Genomic DNA, 22415 nt, shown 5'->3' on the forward strand with positions numbered 1-22415 from the left:
CTTAGTTAAATAAACAGAAAAAAGTCTATGTTTTATGTTTATGTCGCATTGCATGATGTTTTTATTGCAGAATCGTTAAAATCGTTTTTCACTAGCTCTCTGTACTTCTTTTTCTCTTCTTTTAGTACTAAATTTTGCACTCAGGCTTAAAATAAATTATGCAGTAATGCACTTTCCGGCCTAATTGCTCCAAAGATGGGTGCTCGTTGCTGCAAATTCTCCGTCTGCTGGTGGCATTCTCCGCTGAAGCCTTCCCTTCTGCAGCCTTCCTCTGACACGGGTTGGTCTCGCAAATTTGATCTGTTTGCTTATTTTTTATGTTTTTGGTATGAGTATTTTTAGGCTTACTAGGTGTGGTTGTGTGTGAATTTTGCTCAGAGAAAGATGAGAAAAGTGCATTGCCTATTTTCAAAGAGTTTAGCTTAGAGGAGCTGAAGGCAGCCACTGCTGGTTTTTCGACTGATAATATTGTGTCGGAGCATGGGGAGAAGGCTCCTAATGTTGTTTATAAAGGGAGGCTTCCTGATGATTGCTGGATTGCTGTTAAGCGGTTCACCAGGGCTGCTTGGCCTGATTCTCACCAGTTCATTGTTCGTCTTATCTCTAATAGATTATAGGCTACTCACATTTCAGTTTTCATTATGAGATGGCCTCAATTATGATATAAGTAACTTTTGTAGGAGGAAGCAAGATTGGTTGGGAAACTGAGAAGTGAGCGGTTAGCGAATCTAATTGGATTTTGTAGTGATGGACATGAGAGGTTGCTGGTGGCAGAGTTCATGCCTAATGACACACTGGCTAAACATTTATTCCACTGTGAGTTCCATTTTTCCGTGATCATATGCATAATTGTCTTGAGAATAAGAAGTTACTGAGAATTTTTCTAGGCAATGTATGAATCTGTTTCAAGTCTTAAGTCATTTTTCTTCACTTTATATAGTAATGTTGCTGAATTTGTTATAGGGGAGAGTCAGCCTATGAAATGGGCTATGAGATTAAGAGTGGCTTTGTATTTAGCTCAAGCTTTAGAATGTTGCAGCAGTAATGGAAGGGCTCTATACCATGATTTAAATGCTTACAGAGTATTGTTTGATCAGGTAGGGATTATCAATGGTTCATAATTTGTTCCTTCAAATTGGCAGCACCACTAAGCTAACCTGTATTTTAAAAATAGGATTGCAATCCAAGGCTCTCTTGCTTCGGTCTAATGAAGAACAGCAGAGATGGCAAGAGTTACAGCACAAACTTGGCTTTCACTCCTCCAGAATACTTGAGAACTGGTAAGTAACTGATTTTATATTTCCAGCACCAGGCAATGTAGTAACGACTCCTTGCTAAAAGGCCGTAAATGTGTCAACCAAAACTAAATTTAAGTTAATTTTTGTATGTCAATGTGCCAGGAAGAGTGACCCAGGAAAGTGTAATTTACAGCTTTGGCACATTGATGTTAGATCTTCTAAGTGGCAAACATATTCCGCCAAGCCATGTAAGCACTCGACTCTTTAATATTTGTATCATTGGTTCAATACATGGGTTGCAAGAACTGACCTTGTGCGGTATCAGAAGTTGGTGGTAATTGCAAATACTGCAAATTTTGATGTCTGTTGTACTTTTCACTTAATTATTAACCTAAATTGATTTCGTCATCCTAGTGATCAAGAACCTACAGTCGCTTAAATATTGAAAAATTCTGTACTGGATGGTAAAGGTGGATCATGTAGCTTCGCAGAAAAGTAAATAAATAGGGTAGCTCTTGTAGTCATGTTAGACTAAAGTATCACTTATGAATGCGATATCACTACTTAATATGCGAAGCTGAGGTGTAGTCAGGAACTGAAAAGAAAACGATTTACGCTCTCGTATCACTTGTAAATGTAATATCTGCAATGTCTGTTAATGATTGCAAACAGTTGCCACAACTTACCTGAAACACTTTTTTTTTTAAAATAAAAATTTGAAGCTAACACTCGCATTTTTTAAAGGCTTTAGACCTCATTCGTGGAAAGAACTTCCTAATGCTTATGGATTCTTGTCTGGAGGGCCATTTTACAAACGATGATGGAACTGAGTTGATGCGACTAGCTACACGCTGTCTGCAGTATGAAGCCCGTGAGAGGCCAAACACAAAGTCTATTGTCACAGCTCTCATATCCCTTCAAAAGGAAACAGAGGTATTACCCTCCCTTTTCATAAACCTTTAATAGTGCCAAGGGTGGTCCATAGAACTACTTATCTTCAAATCTGCAAAATTGACTTATATGATACTGCATAATCATTCTTGTTATAGGTTAATTAGGGGTGGCAATTTCGGGTAACGGGTCGTGTTCGTGTCAGCAATCGGGTCGATATCGGGTCAAGCTAAAATCACTTAAAATTGAATAAAACTGAAAATTGAAGTTATTAGAAATGAAATTCTAATTTCAGGTCATTTCGGGTCCATTTCGGGTCAATTGGGTGATTTTCGGGTTTCTGTCTCAGTAAATCGGGTTTCGGGCTGGTCGGGTTTCGGGTCGTGTCTGATATTGCCACTCCTTGTTATTCAGAAGACAAAATATTTTATCCAGTACCTATATAAAAGATCTATACGCTATTAATGAACCGAGACAGTATTCTATGAGTCATTTTTTCCAGCTAAGTCAAATTTTACTTGATATACTTGAGGGAAATCACATTATATCTTCTGTTGTCTAAGAGTTATTTAAAGAAAGTTAATGTTTTCGTCTTAGCATAATACCAACTTTTTTTAAAACAAATAAATCAGGTACCATCGCGTGAATTAATGTGTATTTCAAATGAAGATGCAAACTCATCAGAACCATTGTTATTGACACCAATGGGTGAAGCTTGCTTGAGAATAGATTTGACAGCTATACACGAGATATTGGATAAAATTGGATACAAGGATGATGCAGGAATTGCCAATGAGGTATGTTTCCAGACAAACTGAAATTATATGTTTAATATTTTTAAGTTCATGGTTTGGGGATAACAAAGTACTGTTTACTAATGACAGTAGGTTAAAGTGGAAGGAACTTGTTGTAAATGGCTTTTAACATTCTTTACATTAGTGATAGTATGCTAATCTCAGTAACGACATACTGGCTTGCAGCTATCTTTTCAAGTGTGGACAGACTTGATGCAGGAGACATTGAATTCAAAGAAGCAAGGAGATTCTGCTTTTCGTGCAAAGGATTTCACAAATGCAATCGAATGCTACACACAGGTGCCTCCTTTGTTTACTCTTCTTATAAGTTATAGGATTATGCTTCTGTTATTTTGTTCTTAATTCCAACAAAAGAAGTCTGAAAGATATGACAATCTTGAAAAACCACATTTACTGCTTCTGAGTGATGTGGAAGCAGAGACTCTAGGCAGGTTATATTGATTGTATTTGACAGTAGAAGTCTACCAGTTAATAAGTAATTAAGCTAATGCAATTTTTATGTCCAATGCAGTTCATTGATGGAGGGACAATGGTATCACCGACAGTTTTTGCTAGGCGTTGCTTATCATATCTAATGACGGACAAGCCACAACAAGCTCTTGGAGATGCTATGCAAGCCCAGGTAGTGTCTCCCGAGTGGTCAACTGCATTTTATCTGCAGGCAGCTACCCTCTTCAAACTCGGCATGGACACTGATGCACAAGAATCACTTAAAGAGGCCACAAATTTGGAATCCAAAAGAAACAAAAAATGACAGTGTATAATTCCTCAATTCCTGTCTCAGGTTTCTAATAGTCTCTTGTATTTATAAGTCTATCTGTTTGTTTATTCAGAGAGTATGTTTTAAAAGTTTGTTTATTTGAATTATTTTTTCCATGGAAAAGTTTATGTACTTTGCATCGTTTACAGAAATTCTATAAATTTAGTGACCAATATCATTAGGCTTCACGCGATCTTCTGCTCAAAATTTTGTAAATCCTGCTGGCTCATACAATTTCTTTCATTAACGTATCAGAATTCTTTAGCATTACAAGAAATCACATCACATGAAAAGGACGACCAGCAATACAATAACAATAACCAAAGCCATAAAAGTAAGTTGTAAAAAGCTCCGAGTTTCAAGATTTGATGATTCCTGCATCGCGGCTGCTTGTGATGTTAAAGCTGCAGTAATCTGCTGCCATGCTTCAGCATCATTTGTTTCTGCAGTAATAACTCCAGTTGGCAACCTTGACTCGATATCATGTGGGATGTCAACATTTTCCGCGACTGAATGGCAAATTTCACAGATGCTGAGAATGATAAAAAATAAATAAATTAGTTTTCAATTTTAAGATAATCAAGAACTATCTGAATACTGCAATAACAGTAAAATAAGATTTAATAAATTTGAGGGTAAGTAAAACTCACTTATTTCCTTTGATTTTGAACCATGTATCTGCACAATGCTGATGCACTGCAGCCAAATCATCCTTACAAGAACACCCTAACTCCAAAGCCAAACCATACTCCTTGTCTTGAAGACTCAAATTACAGATTCTACAGTCTCTGTCCTCTGTCCCCGAAAAAATTGTTAAAATTGTATGTTCAGGAACTTCCTTATCAATATCAACCACACAATCTGAACCGACCACAGACGAGGCTCTATCAGCATCCAAAACTCGTTCACTTTCAGTTTCGGAATCAGAATCAGAACCAGAGCCATGAATTGAACTATTGGCTGTTGAATACGACGAAGAAAAACAGGAATAACCCTCCTTATCTTCCGAAAGACGTATATTATCCTCATCATAATTTTTCACAGCCGATGAACCAAGTCCACCACCGCATTCTAAATCAACACAGTTCATCTCAAACCCTCAATGTAAGATACTCAGACCTGAATCACGATAAGCCACTTTAGTGTACTAGCAAAGAACTTATAAGTAAAAGCTACACAAGCTCCGAACAGTAACAGAAAACCAGAGCTGCAAGTTATGAACGTAGTAATAATTTATTCTATAACATGCATGTGGGAATGGTTATACGGAGATCGTTGCGGAGACCTGGCCGATGAAAAATAAAACAAATATCGCTGTAAGATTTTCCAATATGTTCTTTACTTGTATCGAAACCTAACACTTGAAGTTATGTTTTTCTATGTCAGATTAGTTTTCTAACTTAAGGAGAAGTATGAAAATTGTCCAGGAGAAATAGATGTCGATTAGGATTCGAATTGTAGATTGCGAGTTGTAAGTTGTAATTAAGATCAAAACCAATTTTTTTTCAATTTTTTGATATTTTATGAGTATTTATTGTTATTTTTTTCGGTTTATATTTATGATTATTGTTCTATCAATATCTTTGATTTCTTTGATATCTTGAGCAAAAATATTATCATATTTTTTTATTAAATTACTTATTTGCTTGTATTTTTATCTTAAAGAGCACGCATATTAATCAAATTATAACAGCATTATTTTTAAAATATATTTTTAATTACTTTTTAGTTTAATTATTCATATTTAAACTCATGTTTGAAAAGATATACTTTGGTTAATTTTATTCTTGGATATATGTTTTTATAATATTTCTATATAATGTATTCAATTAGGTTTATACAGATTAATAATAATATATAGATTTTAATGGATTTTGGATTCGGGCATACCCGAAACTCGAATATTTTTGGATTGAATATCCGAAACCTGAACCCGAAATCTGAAAATATTTATAATTATATATATTCCAAGCACTTGAAATCGCCCACGCTACATGGAGCACTAATAAGAGATAGAATTTTTATATTTCAACTTCAATCATTATATCACAATATCATTTTGGTTTATATATGTATAATTAATATTTTTTAATCAACCCAACTAATAATATTTATCATTACAAAATATTATATTCACCACATTATCCTTTTGAATTATGTTATAGTTTAATTTTGTTAATTATTAGTCAATTTTTAGGTTGAAGATAAATATATGTTCTAAAAATTATACAATAATATATATATATTTATATATAATATGTGATATATAAAGTTATATATAAATTTTATATAATTATATATATATATATATAATATTATATATTCAGGTTTTTTTGGGGTTTCGGGTTCGGATCGGGTTTCGGATTTCGGATTGGGTTTCAGATCCGTATAACTAATATCCAAATCCAAAAAATCGGGTTCGATAAATCCAAAATCTTGGATTTCAGATCGGGTATCCGTCGGATTGGATTATGTTGCCATCCTAATTACTTTCTATAATATATATGAGAATTGCGGAGCCGACGAAGAATGGAAGAGGAGCGGGATGAGGAATTCCGTGCCATAAATTTTAGGGGCTTATCATTTTATGATTACAAATTGACACGTGCGAACAGTTCCGGATCAATTGAGGTGTGTAAACACTTGCTAGGACACGGATAAAAAAACAATAATTCTTAGCTTAACATTGATTTATCAATTAGTGCTATCAGAACAATCTCCATACAACAATTCACGACAGAAAAAAAAGTTAAATTACGACGTAAGTCATCTTATTTAAAAACTAAAAGGACTTATTTGGTGTAGTTGATCGTACTTTTTGGCATGTCATACTGCCATGTGGAAGTGAAATATCCATATGAGGAAGACTGCAAACACCATACATGCAAACATAGAATCCAGCAACAGATGACCATATGAGAACGAAGGAGTCACTATATTCGATGAAACAGGCGCTGAGGCTGCATTTTCAGACAAAGTTAAGGCTTCACTTGCTTGCTGTGGTGGTTCCATATGATCCGAGGCAACGACATTTTGTGCAATTGACTTGCAGATTTCGCAGATCCTGAGGATGATCAAACATCACAAGGAAAAACAAATTATTTAATAATACGAGAAAAATCATGTAAAGATAAATGCACGGGTGTTGGTCTCAAATGTCACTATTTAGCAGCAAAAGGTCTCTATTGTCATTTTCTGAAAAAATGGCCTCAACTGTCAATTCAAAACACAAATTCGTGTTGTGTTAACAAAAACGCAGCTTCAAGACGTGTTTTTCACGTAAAAGTCAAAACGTAATTTCAAGTAGTGTTTTGAAATGACAATTGAGCCGTTTTTACGGAAAATGACATTAAGACCCACTTAACTTAAAATAATGACTTTTTGGACCTTCTCAGATGAATAGAGGTTAAAAAACAACTAACCTATTTCCCTTGATTCTGAACCATGTCTCAGCACAATCTTGATGGGCTGCAGCCAAATCGTTCTTACAAGAACATCCTAATTGAATTGCGGTTCCAGATTCTATGTCACTCCCACCCTTCTGAAGACTCAGATGACATATTCTGCAATCTCTTTCCGCTGTCCCCAACAATAAGTTAAAATCAAGAACATCACTTTGTATATCGACAGAGCACTCTGTTTTAACCAGAGTCAACACTCGTTTAGAATCAAAAACTTCCTCATTTTCACAATTAATGAAGTTATAGCCATCAATTGAACTGTCAGAGTTCTCCGAAAAGGACAGGCTTGCCTCATAATCATCACTCAAAGAGGAGGAAACGCGGTCATCACCACACTCCAAACTAAGACAAGCAAGCTCAAGACTCTCCATCGAAGAAGAATAAGACAGTGAAGTGAAAAACTCATAAAAAAAATGATCATCTTGTATTTTTATAAAGGTGCATGGTGGAGAAGCTGATGTTAGAATAAGTGGGGAGTGGTAATATTTGGAAGAGTCTTTTTGAACTTTTTCTTGGACTAAATTGTTTATCCGACTGACAGTCGTCATCTGATCATGGATTTTCGATACACAAAGTGTAAATTCGAGTAGGGATTCATCAAAATGAAGTCATACAGATTGACTGGGAACTTTGGTGTACTGAAAGAATACTTGGGCATGAAGAATTCCCAAAATATATTGTGGAGATAACTATAGTGCACATACACTTTTAAGTAGAGAAGCACCATTCACCCATTTGATGCATGTCATCGACAGGTAGACTTTCTACCTTTTCACTCTCAGCATGATTTTTCTTTGTGGTTTTAAACCAGATTTTTTATTTTTGATTTTTGGATATTCAAACTGAGCTTGGACTGAGATTTACAAACATCAAATAATCCTGAAAAATAAATAAAAAAAGAAAAAGAAAAATTAATTACAATATTTTATTATATTTAATTTTAAGTTTTTTAAAATAATCAAATAATAAGCTGTAAAATTTTGTCAAAAATAGGTTAATTTGATCATTAAAAAGTTAACATCATCGCAACTAATCAGGATGATGGAGTACTCCAAATTCGCACATGACGTGACAAACTATTTTAATGGGATGGTTTATATTTATACAAGACCATAAATGTGAATGTGAATAAGACCTATCAAATATTATTAACATAATAAAATTTGGAAACAAGTTTTGGATCTTACATTTTCCATAAAAGTTTTATCAATCAGATTACGCCGATTTGGGGTAAAATTAGAGGTAACTAACAGCTATTTACCAAACATAACCGTTAATTCAATCCACTAGTCAAAACACCTATTTCAGTCAATTAGTCAAAACATCTGATTCAATCCGCTAACATCTAACCGCTTACCGCTAATTCCTAAACATGGCCTGCATGTTTAATATCAGATTATGAAAACCAGAACAAAAGCATCATTAGTATAAGATTATAAATCAGCCCCAAGATCTCCAACCCTGTGCATCTGTTAGCTATAATATCTAGCTGGCATGCTGTATGCCTAATAGCTTCAAAAATGGGCCACTCCAACGGGCTCACCTCTTAGGTATATTTTTACCTACCGCAAAACAAGTACGCTACATCTGTTGAATCAAGACCGTCATCTATATTACATCCACGTCAGATTCTTCTCAAACTTATACATATATTCACATATTCAATAATTATATTAAGTCTATTACTAGTTTAGTTTTATATTTAAATTTTATTTTAATTTTAAATGTATATTTTAATAAATTTAGTTATTAAGTTAATAAAGCAAATATAATTTTAACTTCTTAAAAGTTGAACTAAACTGTAAAAAGACATACTTTATTATTTATAATAAAAATATTATATATATATATATATATTAATTTTTAGATATAATATATGTTTCTCACTTTTAAAATTTACATCAATTTAGAGCTAGATGAAAATATATTTTTTTATATGAAAATAAATTTATATGTTAATCAATCTAAAAAATAGGAAAGTTTATGTCAAAACAAGAATAAAAGGTGAAAGATATATAAGTTGGTCATATAATCACATGTGAAAATAGTAAAATGACATATTTTTAAATAATAATGTTATTTTAAATTATTATAATAACATATATATTTGTATAAAAAATTAGCGTAAAATTTACGTTTATAATTCAGAAAATAATTTATTTTTTATATTTATATAAAATATTTATTTAACTGAATTTATAAGAAAGTTATTCAAGAAATTCATTCACAAGAAGTAATTATTATTTGAAAAAATAATTATTAGACTTTGAAAATAATAAAATAACAGAATTTTAAAATATAGCTAATCATTATAGCTAACACCACTGGAGCAAAAAGCTTACAGGTTCAGCAAATTTTTAACTAATCATCTATATTTACACTTTTAGCTAACAATTATAGCTATCTCTCTTGGAGATGCTCTGATACATGTTCCTGTGTACTCCCTCCGTCCCCTTTTACTTGTCCCTTTTGAAAAAATAACGCATCTTAAGAAAATGTTAGGTGGATATCTTGTTTTCATACATATCCCTAATAAATGTAATGAATTAGATAGAGTTGTGTATATATATATGCTAGTCAAACATTGGAAGTTGTTACATTTTGAAAAAATATACAAAAAGTTGCTTTGAAAAGAGAAGTGGACAAGTAATTTGGGACAAAAAAAAATTTCAAAAAGGACATGTAAAAGGGGACGGAGGGAGTATCAATTAAAGAGTCACCGAAGAAACACCACAAGGAGAACAATAGTCAGCAAGCCGATGAGTATTGCACACACAAAACATAAGCAATATTGGCATCGTGAAGTAGATTCTTCAGCTGTCGGAGTTACTGGCTCTAAAATTGCATATGTCGCAAATACGTCGTTTGCAGATACCGGGACTATAATTGCATCTGTCGAAAGTACTGCAGGCTGTAAAACTGCATTATTTGTCGAAGATGCTGGCTGTGAAATTTCATTTATTGGAGAAGTAATGACTTCATATATGGGTGTTGATACTTCATCCATAGAAGAAGTGTCGTCTTGATCAGAGAACTGCTGCACCCATTCGATATATCTTGGGATGGCCACAGTCTGTGCGATTGAATGGCAGATTTCGCAGACGCTGAGAACAATGAAGCAAATCAGATAACATACAAACAAAGTGTTAATCAATTTGAGAAAAATCAAGAATTATATGCATTCTGCAAAGCACAAACAAGGAACTTTCGATAAATTAAACATAATTGCAATCACGTACGGATCTAGTAAGAGGCACGTGACAGTGTACCCCTAAATTGTTTTTTAACATATTTTCATTATTCTAAATTTTACCAAATTATAGAAGTGTTCTTGGAAAAAAATCGAAAATATATAGTTGTTTTTCGAAAATTTGATTGATACCCTCCCAAGAAAACAATTCTAGATCCGTCCCTGATTATATGGGGATACAAACGTACGTGATTATAAAACAAACTAAATTTGTTCCTTAAATATACAGTCATTAGAGTATCTCCAACTACAGTTAAACCTCTTTAAAGTAATATCCCTCGGACCGGGAAAAAATATTACTTTACCGAATTTATTATTTTATCGATATAATAATATTTTATTACTTTATCGATAAAATAATATTTTATTATTTTACCGAATTTCTATATATTTACAAATTATAATTCATTATTTTTAAAAACAAGAATCGGTCACATGCAATGTATTTGATTTAAAATTATTTTTATAATATTTAATAATATGTGAAAACTAAATTCATGCATGCATTAGACGATAGCAATATCATCCCAAGCGTGTCATCAGAGTAAGCACTTCAAGCAATCAACACTTTAAACAATTACTTGTTACAACACGAGCAAAGCATACCAGGAGTTATTTATACTTTACATAAAATCAAGGATGAGGTTAATTTTGGCCTTGGTGAGAAGAAGAAACAAGCTAGTACAGATTCATATTTTAAAAAGAACTGAATTTTGTAATTTATATACATTATGTATATATATAATTCATGAATTATTACTTTACATATTACCTGGGCCTTTAATGAATTTTTAAATTTTTATTATCTTATGCTTTTAGCGAAAATATTACTTTACAACATTGGCCCAAGTTGGGACCGACAAAATTAATTACTTAAGCGAGATTATTACTTTATCGGATATTACTTAATCGAGGTTTAACTGTATGAGAAGCCTTTAGCTAAAAGTCTAGGTGGAAAAAATTTAGCCAATGTCCACAAAAAACATCACTCCAACCATAGCAAACCATTGTCTATAATTATAGTCACCCCCTATGATGATTATATTTGTCGAACCGCTACAGATCTGTAATGAATTTCACGTCATCTCTCGCAATTTATTTACCTCCTTCCCGTGGATTACATATAAATTATTACCATATCAAGCTGATATATATTATTTATAACAATCTAAATATTACATAATGTCTTACAGATCCAATTTAGCTAACGATTATAGCCAACGCCATTGGAAATGCTCTCATATGGACAAAATTTAAGGATGACAAGAACTTACTTATTGCCTTTTTTTATGAACCACTTTTCAGCACACTGCTCATGGACCACCGCCAAATCATCCTTACAAGAACACCCTAATTTAAAAACACTTCCTGCAGGCTCCGAATCAAGACTCATCATACAGATCCTACAATTTCCTTGCACCTTCTCCTCGGGAGATCTAAATTTATCAGCAACGTCCTCGATATCAACAATAACATCTGTACTATTGTTATTTCTCAAGGAACTGTGAAAATCACCGCACACATCACAAGCCATCTCAACACTCCCCATCTTAACAGGTGAATGCTTCTTCAACCACTACACAAAAAGCGGCTAATTTCGATTTGCTACGTAAATTATTATGTTGTTTGTAAATTAGCTGCGTGTGCTTATTTGAAGGGATGTAAATAGGGTAGCAGTATCCGCGTAGTTTATGTGTTCTAATCTTTATCGGATGGAAGTGATGGCTAGAGTTCCATTCTGTATCTATGTCTTGGAACGTTCTAAGAAATATAAACACCTATATTCATGTAGGTTTCTCGTATATATTATTATCTCATGTAGAGGCTAGAGCTATTATAAACGGATTTGAAATAAACAAGATTATGAGAGTTATATATGAAGATCGGCATATCTTAATATTTATTATTTTATTGTTTACATTTTATTTTTATATTTTTTTTTGGAATTTACTTTTTATTGTAATTTAAGATTTATCGAGATAATATAAAAATAGTATATAATGTTTTAAAATATGGTGGTTATTAGAATTTATATATTAATATATAATTTTGAAAAATGTATTAGTATCATAATAATATATGCATGACAAATATAATTGGATATATTATATGATCTAATAATATTCTAAATATATAATTATATTAAGTTAAACTAAAAATAAATATAAAATATTATGACATTACAAATCATAAATATTTAGTACACTAGTTACAAATATTTAGTGCTAAGATTTATAGCAACTATCATAATCGTAAATATTTAGTGTTAAGAGTTATAATAATAATGGGTTGTAATTGATCGATTACGCTCAGTAAATAGAAGTATTATTTGATATAAAGAATGTAGGAATCAACTGATTTTTTTTCCTTTTTAGCAAATGTAACCAATGATTTTTTTTTCCTTTTTAGCAAATGGAATGATTTTTTTTCCTTTTTAGCAAATGGAACCAACTGATCTAATTATATGATCGAAGTTGTGATCGTTATAGCGGTTGTAATTTTAGAAAAATGCAAAACCGTGTGCGTCTGGAATCACAATTTTCTTTTAATGAAAAAAATCAATTAAAGAAACTTAATAATCTTCCCTCGAATTATAAGAAGATTATGAAAACATTATATTTCATAACCTATTATTTTATTATATTTCGGGTTACTTTGTTTGTTCTAGTTAAAATTTCTCAATTCCTGCTTAAAATATGAATACTACGGCTGGTACCTAAGTGTATGCGTGCATGAATTCCTTTTACTTTTTTTTCTTAAATTTCATTTTCTAAATTCCTTTACTTTTGTTGTTTTAAATTCAACGTTTAAGAGTGCATATCACAGAACTGTAGTGAGAATTCTCTTTTCCCTTTTGCTTTTGAAATACATAAACAACTACAAAGAGCTAAAAATAATAATTTGAATCCAAATCCAAATACTATTAATATTTACAATAGAACCCCTACATATAAGGTTAGCACACAAAAGTACTATATATTCTTACCTACACAAATACCACAAAGCTAATTAACAATTTCTTTCTCTCCTATACCATTTCAAAAAGGCATGTGAAAGTGGAATAGCCATGACAGGAAGAAAACAGAAACTACACATGAAAGCAGAATATTGACCAGTTGGTGTCCTATAAAGAATGTCAAAGTCTCTGAAGTTGATGGTGAATTTGTTGCTGAAGTTGATGCTGCTGGTACAGGATCTGCATTTGTTGAGTAAGTACTCAACTCAGCAATCTGCTGCGTCGATACAATGTCACTGGGAACAACAACATTACGTGCAATTGCATTGCAAATTTCGCAGATTCTGAAAATGAACAAGTGTAACAAGAAAAAACAGATCATGTTTAGGATTTAGAAAAATCAAGAACCATATTAGAATATGATATGATCCTACTAAGCCAGAAGTGGTCACGTAACATGATGTCAATGGAACAATCTGATCCAACAGATGACGCTCTTCTAGTATCCAAAACTTCATCAATTTCAAATCAGAATTGAGACCATCAATTGAACCACCAGAATTTGAGTAGAACTGTGTATGACAAGAACCCTCCTCGGCTTCTGAAGTACATGTACTTCTCTCATCATCATCGTCATCAACATCCATGATGAACAAATTGGAGCCAAAACCGCACTCTAAATCAATACGCGTAATCTGTAAACTTCCCATCTAAGATATCCAATGCAAAGTAGTTGGAAGCCACTTTACTTGGTAATTCAGGAAAGCAAACTTCCCATCTATTATTTTATGTTATAATTCAGCACAACATTTTCAACAACACCTTAAATGACCAGCTGAGTCTTTAGTATCAGATTATAAAACCACAACAAAAATACGAACATTTTTATTTTACCTGATTAGAAAAAGAATTCAAGCAAACAGATACATAGCATTCCATGGAACTGTAAAAGTAGCTAGTTCAATAGTGATACCGTCTGCAGCCCCAAGACCCTAGACCAAAGACATGTTCCTATGTATCAATTATAGAGTCGTTGAAGAATCTCCATAACGATAACCAAAGTGATCAGAAAGCAGACGAGTTTTTCACAAAAAGAATCTACACAATCTATGCAATATTGGGTTCGTGAATTAGAAACTGCCACCCCAGCTGCATTTGTAGAAGATACCGGCACTGCATCTGTATAATTTGTCGAAGAAACCGGAACTAAAATTGCATTTGGTGGAGAAAGATCAGCTTCATATACAGGCACTGATACTTCATCTGTCGAAAATGCTGGCTCTAAAATTGTGTATGTCGGAACTAAAATTGCATTCGTCGAAAATAGTACAGGCTGTAAAACTGCATTAAATCTCGAAGATGCTGGCTGTAAAAATTCATTTGTTGCAGAAGTATCGACTTCAAATACGGGTATTGATACTTCATCTATTGAAGAAGTGTCGTCTTGATCAGAAAAATGCTGCACCCATGGGACGGCCACATTTTGTGCGATTGAATGGCAGATTTCGCAGACGCTGAGAACGATTTAGCAAACAAGAGAACATACAAACAATTTATTAGTTGATCTGAGAAAAATCAAGAATTTTGTGCATTCTGCAAAGCATAAACAAGAAACTTCTGATAAATTAATATAATTACAATCAGCAAGTTAGCATAAACAAGAAACTTCCAAAAAATTAATATAATTGCAATCAAGGACGGGACAAATCTGGCACCGGCCCGGACATCCGGACATGTATCCCTCTAAAAAAAATTTGACGTTTTTTCATCATTTTAAATTTTATAAAATTAAAGAAGTGTTTCTAAAAAATTTAAAAATATACAGTTTCTTTTCAAAAATTTGTTTGGTATCCATCTAAGAAAGAAAAACAGTTTTAGACCCGTCCTATATAAAGGATAATGACGTAAGTGATAATGAGACAAACTAAATTTATTCCTGAAATATACTGTCATCTTATGCATTAACAAAACGAAGAATTAACACAACATTCAACAAGAACAACACAGTTTTTTTTTTTTAATAGAACACAGTTTTAATTAGTAAATACGGTGAGAAAGACAAAAATTAAGGATGATAAGAACTTACTTATTGCCTTTTTTTATGAACCACGTTTCAGCACACTGCTCATGGACCGCAGCCAAATCATCCTTACAAGAACACCCTAATTCAAAAACACTTCCCGCAGACTCCGAATCTAGACTCATCATACAGATCCTACAATCTCTTCCCACCGCCTCCACGGGAATTCTAAATTCGTCAGCAAAGTCCTCGATATCAACAATAACATCTGTACTATTGTAATTTCTCAAAGAACTATTATGACTCCCCATCTTAAGACGTGAATGCTACTAAAAGCGGCTAATTTCGACCGACTACGTAAACTATTACGTTGTTTGTTTTGCAAAACCTCGACGTCAATGACACAATATTTACTGCGTGTGCTTATAAGAAGGGATATAAATAGGGTAGCAGTATCCGCGTAATTTATGTGTTCTAACCTTTATCGGATAGTGATTGCCAGAGTTCCATTCTGTATCTTGTCCTTGGAACGTTCTAAGAAATATAGACACCTTTGTAAACACGGATAAGATGTAGCTAAATTCATATCCTAATCTATTTAACTTTATCGGGTTTAGATCGAATCGGATTAAGGGTCATTTGGCAAATCTGAACTAAGTACTATATCTGATTGAATAATATATCTGAATCAATAAAATATCTGAATAATGCTGAATAATAAATATCATTTGACATATAAATTTCAGTAATATATGAATGATTTTATTTCCAAATTTTCTAATTAATTAATTAGTTCAACTAAGAAAATTATAAAAAATCTTTATTAAATAAACAAAAAAATAATGAAAGAATCTTTTAAGCTTCATGCAAACAAATAATAACTAATTCATAAATTGTTAGCAAAAAAAAAAAACTAATTCATAAATTGTAAAAACACTTTTTTTGCACACTATAAAGCTGTAAAATTAGTAATCATTTATATTTTTATTAAAGCTGTTAATCTATTTATTATCTACATGAATTTGTAAATAAGTCTAAACCATGCTTCTGTCAATAAAAAAAGTCCAAATCATGCTAATTCTCCGTGGGTGCACACAGCTGAATTGATAAGACAGAAAATTAAGCAGGAATGAGTCAGCATAATATGTTTCGCTCAGCTATGTGGAAAAAGATTATCAACTGAGATTAATTGGTCAGTTAAGCTCATTAAGCATTATTAAGCAGTAAACAAATGAGGCCTAAGACTCTGATATTTTACAAATCAATCCATATCCGAATGATCGTTGAAAATCGGAATGAGATCCGATCCACTAAAATTTATGAAATATATTTTTGCATCATGGACAAATTATTAATCTTTCCTAAAGAAAAAAACTGAAATATATTCATGAATTAGTAAAAAAAATTGAAATTCAATCAAAGTTATTTATAGCGACATGGACTAACCATGATGAACACATATTTTATGTGGCAACTATAAGAATTAGTAAAAATAACTAAAAAGAATTATTTTTTTGAAGAAATCTATAAGATCTACAATCAGTACAATTTATAATTTTGATACAAACTTTCGTATCCACGAGGTTTAACAAGTAATTATGATGATAAAGTAGCTTACTTGACACATTAAAATTATTCAAATTAATATAATAAAAAAATAATGAAAATAATGAGACACTAGACAAGCACATCTTCACTTGTTTTCATGTTATTTGTTAAATCAAAACTAACAACTATCATACTATCAAATCACAATCCGTCAATTATTCTCAACTAGAATATATATGTGACATATAAAAATTAAAGAATTAAGCAGAATAATTAATATAAATTAACCTTAAATAAATTATAAAAATTATCAAAATAACTTATTCTCTGGTACAAGATGATGAAAACCCTGGGATCTTCTGTGTAGCGTGGGTTCATGAATTAAAAAATTATAAATTATTAAAAAAAAACAATTATATTTATTAAAGAATAGGCAATATGTGGGACATACGTGTATAAAAATATGCAAATAAGGGAAAGATACTTAACAAGTTAGATTGGTAAATTTAACCATGATTTATTTTTATTTTTTATATAATTTTAATAAAAGAAAAAATGACAAAAATGACAAGTTGACTGGATTTCTTGGTTAATAATCATAGTAAATTTATAGATTTTTTGGCAAAACAATGACAAGTTGATTGGATTTCTTAATTAATAACTCTTCTCAATTTAAGGTTCAAGAGTGCATATCTGAACAAAACTGTAGTGAGAATTCATTCTTCTTTTTCGCTTTTGAGATACATAAACAACTACAAAGAGCTGAAGAAAGTAATAATTTGAATCCAAATACTATTAATATTTACAATAAAACTTCTACAAATAAGGATTATCACACAAAAGTACTATATATTCTTATAACTGCACAAATACCACAAAGCTGGAAATCTAGTTGCCTAATTAGGAATTTCAAAAAGGCATGTGAAAGTGGAATAGCCATGACAGGAAGAAAACAGAAACAACACATGGAAGCAGAATATTGACTAGCTGGTGTCCTATAAAGAATGTTAAAGTCTCTGAAGTTGATGGTGCATTTGTTGCTGAAGTTGATGGTGCTGGTCCAGGGTCTGTGTTTCTTGAGTAAGTACTCACCTCAAGAATATGCTGCGTTGATACAATTTCACTGGGAACAACAACATTACGTGCAATTGCATTGCAAATTTCACAGATTCTGAAAATGAACAAGTGTAACCAGGAAAAACAGATCATGTTTCGGTTTGGAGAAATCAAGAACAATATTAGTATATAATATGATCCTGGTAAGCCAAAAGTGGTCACTTAACATGGTATCAGAGTTCAGGCTCACAATAAATACTTCTGAAATTTGGTTAGAGAAGACAAAATTAAGGGTTAAATAAAACTCACCTATTTCCTTTGATTTTGAACCATGTTTCAGCACAATGCTGATGAGCAGCAGCTAGATCATTTCTACAAGAACACCCGAGTTCGATTGTGATTCCAGACTCCACATCACTCCCATGAACTTGAAAACTTAAATGACATATTCTGCAACCTCTTTCCAATGTCTCCGAGACATCGTCACACTCATTTCCGATATCAATGGAACAATCTGATCCAACAACAGATGGAACTCTTCTAGTATCCAAAACTTCATCAATTTCAAAATCAGAATTACGACTATCAATTGAACCACCAGAATTTGAGTAGAACTGTGTATGACAAGAACCCTCCTCGGCTTCTGAAGTGCATGTACTTCTCTCATCATCATCAACATCCATGATGAACAAATTGGGGCCAACACCGCACTCTAAATCAATACGCGTTATCTGTAAACTTCCCATCTAAGGTATCCAAAGCAAAGTAGCGTAGTTGGAAGCCACTTCACTTGGTAGTAGTAAAAACTTTGAAGTAAAAGCTTTGGAAGTTAAGAGTCCATTAGAAAGTTAAAAAATTAGCATATATAAAACCACTTAATACATTGAATTTAATTCAAAAGTAACAGAAAAAACAGACTTGCGACATACTACAGGTATCATGAAACTCCCACTATACAGAAAAAAATTAATATATAGTAAGGGGTTCATATATGATCAATTTTACTTACTTGTAAGTACTAGACAGTGACGAAGAAAGGACAGAGTGTCAGTCGAGGGATCTGGGGCTCCATAAGTCTGTATATGGAAGCGCGGAGAAAGGGGGGGAGAGAGGAAGAGAGATGGTGGAAGAATTTACAGTTTGAAAGAGAATGAATATACTGTACTGTATTGCAGATTTTAACTCAAGGAATGGAGTTATTTGGTTGTTTTCAGAATCTTTCAAAAGAATTTACTTGTGCATCAAGAATTCTTTATGATATCAGTATATTGTACTAAAAAGGCCTTTAATCAGAGCACTCTCATAAAGTGTATGCACACTTTTAAGAAAGTAGAGGCATTGTCGAACCATTTGAGGTCATCGACATGTAGACATCCTTGCTTTGCACCATCAGGATGATCTAAAATGCCAGCCTTCCATATCCATATAAAAGTCTTGTTATATTTAAAACTTTTTTAAGGTATCAATGTTTCTGAGATCATAATGCCATTATTTAAGCGGATTCCTTGATATTTTTGATCGGTCAAGTATAAAATTTATCACCAGCAGCTTCCTCTTTGTTTCAGGTAGACATCTTTACAATCAGATAACAGACTATTATCAAACGAAGAACTATCCCTAGGTTTTTGTTCACCTGATACCAATGTTGTTTATAGTCCAACAGGGCAGCGCATACCAGTATACGACTCTACTCTTGGTAACAAGAGATTGGAATCAAAATTCAAGGCAAAAAGCTTGCAGAGTGCAAATCTTTAAAGAACATACAATTCAAATTTATTGTTGGCCTTCTGCTTTAAAGATTAAGAAGTTCAATAGAAAATTAGAAAGGGTCGAAGGGGAATGATGCTGTCTTTTTTTTAGTTGCTTATTCAATGATATGAAGTTATAGGATGTGGATATCTTTAGTCTTTACACTCTTTAGTCTACGTAGGAAAAGGGGCATTTCCACAAGGACAAGGACATGAAATTGAATACACCCGCCTAAGTGATGATACTCGCGCACAAAGACACGACTGGGAATCTTTATCATGCTAAGATATATGAAAATATATATTTTATCAGAAGAATCCTTTAGTGATGGCACTTTCATGAAGTTGGTCTTTACACTTTTCAGGAAGTTGAGGAATCTTCCAACCTAGTCCATGTTCATCAGTATATGATCATGCAACAATGCCTCGACCGTCTTACCTATCAACATGATCTAAAAGCCCAAAGCTTTCCATATCTTTTTAGGATACTAATTAACTTCACACAAGTTATATGTATGCATTTGATGAAATAGTAATTGACTTCAAATTGTTTTGAAGTTTGAATCAGGATAAAAGAAACACTCTGATTATTGCTAAATTTTTTACAAGAAATAAAAATTCTGGCACCTTCAGGCTTCACATGTATCAAAAAACCTCTTCAGCTATGAATATGCTCAAGGTAGTGTCCGAAATATTGCTGCTCTCTATGATTTCTTTTCTCATCGAAACAAAATTCTTCGGTAGCATCATGAAGGCATGTGAAAGTGAAAAAGCCATGACAGAAAGAATGCAAAAACAATACAGGCAAGCAGAATGTTGACGAAGCGGTGACCTATTAAGAATGCCCGACTGTCTGAACGCGACGAAACTGGCACTGAGGCTGCATTTGTTGGAATAGCACTGACTTCACGAATCTGCTGCACCGATTCAGTCTCAATTGGACCGACAACATTTTGTGCAATAGAATGGCAAATTTCGCAGATCCTGAGAGAGTGATGAAATGTAACAAGTAAAAAACAAATTATATGTAGATTTTAGGAGATTCAAAAACTATCTGCATCATGTAATCAAGATGACTCAAGACAAACATAGCTGCGTGCTTCTCTAGTTCTCTATAATTTTTCGACAATCCTTATTTGTTAGAACTCTGAATCAAATTTTGCCGCGTCATTGCATAAAAGGACCACAGAAAAGGAGACAGAGTGGGAAAGAACAGTCTGTGCATATGAGAATATCACTAATCTATCCAATTGCTTTTTATAACTTTTGCTTTTTTATCTCAATTATTTCCTGCGTCAGCGCAATAAAAATTCTCCTTTCTTAGATATACCGCAATTTTCTAAAAATAACATATCGAGATATACATGTACAGATTAATCAATGCTATTCTGTTAGAACTGAATGGCTGTGAGTTGTAGTTTGTTGCTTGCTTTTGTCATGTAGCTCATGGCCCAGGAAGTTTCTTTACTCAATTCTTAGCAGAACAACAAAACATGATGCATGACTTTTGTGCTCTTCTTTTAGCTATCAAAACATGACCAAATTACAGAGTACAAAAAAGCAATTATGCCGTGTAAGACTGAGCTATGATACCATGTTAAGTGACCAGTTCTCCAAAAAACTCAAGGCGTTGGGGGGAGGGCTTAACAGGATCATATTGTATTCTAAAAATATTAAACAACGTTGTTGAGGAAAATCATCTATGATTAAGTTAACTCCTCGTAACGAGTAAGGCATGCATGCCGGAGAAATCACAAGACTATCAACATGAACACCGCAATTCAAGTACATACTATGCAACAAAGTGAAAGAACATAGAAATTAAGGTAAAAAGAACTTACTTATTTCCTTTGATTTTGAACCATGCCTCGGCACAATGTTGATGAGCTACAGCCAAATCATTCTTACAGGAACACCCCAATTCGATAGCATCTCCAGATTCTAAATCACTACCATCCCCCTCCCCTCGAATACTCAATTGACAGATTCTGCAATCTCTCTCCATTCTCTCCAAGAAAATCTTAAATTCATGAACTCCATTTTCCATATCAACAGAACAATCTGAACCAACCACAGATGACACTCTTCTAGAATGCAAAACCTCATCAATTTCAGAATCATAATTATAGCCATCAATTGAACCATCAGCTGTTGAGTAGAACTGAGAATAACAAGAACCCTCATCAGCTTCCGAAAAACATATACTTTCCTCATCATCATCATCCAGGACCGACGAATCCTGACCACCACCGCGCTCCAAATCAACACAATTCATCTCAGAACTACCCATTTAAGACTTTTACACCAAATAGTTAAAAGCCACTTCACTAGCTATAATGCAGAGGAATGAAGTAGTTAAGCAATAATTGTACTGCGAAATTTGTTTCAAAGAGGAGAGAAAGTGACGTTATATTTTGGTTGTTTCTCAAATTTTCTGATCACACAAAAATCTTTAAGCTGCATGCATTTTTTTATCTACAAAACAATTAATTTCATAATTTATTTAAGTCACCGTCTTTATCTTTACAAGATTCTGTAAATTGGCTTTACTAATCTTGAATCTAATCATCAGTATTGACTAGTGAGTGTGTGTGATGTAATTACACTCATAAAGTGTGTAATTTACACTTTTTTAACAAAGTAGAGTCACCGCCCAACCATTTGATGTTGTC

At 32.9% G+C, this 22415-nt stretch overlaps 7 protein-coding genes across 9 annotated transcripts; 1 reads left to right on the forward strand and 6 right to left on the reverse strand.

Moving 5' to 3' along the window:
* Positions 1-53: 53 nt before the first annotated feature.
* Positions 54-3843, forward strand: LOC108211198 (serine/threonine-protein kinase BSK5). Its single transcript, XM_017382729.2, has 10 exons — positions 54-280; positions 379-590; positions 681-816; positions 964-1097; positions 1175-1280; positions 1401-1486; positions 1983-2171; positions 2762-2926; positions 3110-3223; positions 3456-3843. Exons 1-10 carry the CDS (start codon positions 196-198, stop codon positions 3696-3698), a joined length of 1470 nt encoding a protein of 489 aa, XP_017238218.1. The 5' UTR covers positions 54-195; the 3' UTR covers positions 3699-3843.
* Positions 3844-3986: 143 nt separating this feature from the next.
* On the reverse strand, positions 3987-4794 carry LOC108212798 (uncharacterized). Its single transcript, XM_017384511.1, has 2 exons — positions 4355-4794; positions 3987-4236 (listed from the first exon to the last, which is right to left on the reverse strand). Exons 1-2 carry the CDS (start codon positions 4792-4794, stop codon positions 3987-3989), a joined length of 690 nt encoding a protein of 229 aa, XP_017240000.1.
* Positions 4795-6345: 1551 nt separating this feature from the next.
* Positions 6346-7814, reverse strand: LOC108213915 (uncharacterized). The gene is made up of 2 exons (XM_017385698.2): positions 7127-7814; positions 6346-6768 (listed from the first exon to the last, which is right to left on the reverse strand). Exons 1-2 carry the CDS (start codon positions 7711-7713, stop codon positions 6531-6533), a joined length of 825 nt encoding a protein of 274 aa, XP_017241187.1. The 5' UTR covers positions 7714-7814; the 3' UTR covers positions 6346-6530.
* A 5639-nt stretch (positions 7815-13453) lies between these two features.
* Positions 13454-14081, reverse strand: LOC108212799 (uncharacterized). The gene is made up of 2 exons (XM_017384512.1): positions 13858-14081; positions 13454-13715 (listed from the first exon to the last, which is right to left on the reverse strand). The coding sequence occupies exons 1-2, from the start codon at positions 14079-14081 to the stop codon at positions 13454-13456; spliced, it is 486 nt and encodes a 161-aa protein (XP_017240001.1).
* LOC108212800 (uncharacterized) lies at positions 13727-15777 on the reverse strand. Its single transcript, XM_064089704.1, has 2 exons — positions 15458-15777; positions 13727-14885 (listed from the first exon to the last, which is right to left on the reverse strand). Exons 1-2 carry the CDS (start codon positions 15700-15702, stop codon positions 14390-14392), a joined length of 741 nt encoding a protein of 246 aa, XP_063945774.1. The 5' UTR covers positions 15703-15777; the 3' UTR covers positions 13727-14389.
* A 1873-nt stretch (positions 15778-17650) lies between these two features.
* LOC108213534 (uncharacterized) lies at positions 17651-19231 on the reverse strand. 3 transcript variants are annotated; one of them, XM_017385337.2, is made up of 3 exons: positions 19005-19231; positions 18305-18741; positions 17651-18110 (listed from the first exon to the last, which is right to left on the reverse strand). In XM_017385337.2, exons 2-3 carry the CDS (start codon positions 18739-18741, stop codon positions 17849-17851), a joined length of 699 nt encoding a protein of 232 aa, XP_017240826.1. In that variant the 5' UTR covers positions 19005-19231; the 3' UTR covers positions 17651-17848. The 3 variants fall into 3 exon arrangements, with proteins under 3 accessions (XP_017240826.1, XP_017240825.1, XP_017240824.1); XM_017385336.2 differs by having other exon boundaries at positions 17652-18110; positions 18305-18801; XM_017385335.2 differs by having other exon boundaries at positions 17653-18110; positions 18305-18815; positions 19005-19230.
* Positions 19232-20080: 849 nt separating this feature from the next.
* Positions 20081-22220, reverse strand: LOC108213542 (uncharacterized). The gene is made up of 2 exons (XM_017385344.2): positions 21585-22220; positions 20081-20727 (listed from the first exon to the last, which is right to left on the reverse strand). Exons 1-2 carry the CDS (start codon positions 22031-22033, stop codon positions 20490-20492), a joined length of 687 nt encoding a protein of 228 aa, XP_017240833.1. The 5' UTR covers positions 22034-22220; the 3' UTR covers positions 20081-20489.
* Positions 22221-22415: the final 195 nt, after the last annotated feature.

This window comes from Daucus carota, chromosome 3 (assembly GCF_001625215.2).
Source record: "Daucus carota subsp. sativus chromosome 3, DH1 v3.0, whole genome shotgun sequence".
Lineage (NCBI taxonomy): Eukaryota > Viridiplantae > Streptophyta > Magnoliopsida > Apiales > Apiaceae > Daucus > Daucus carota.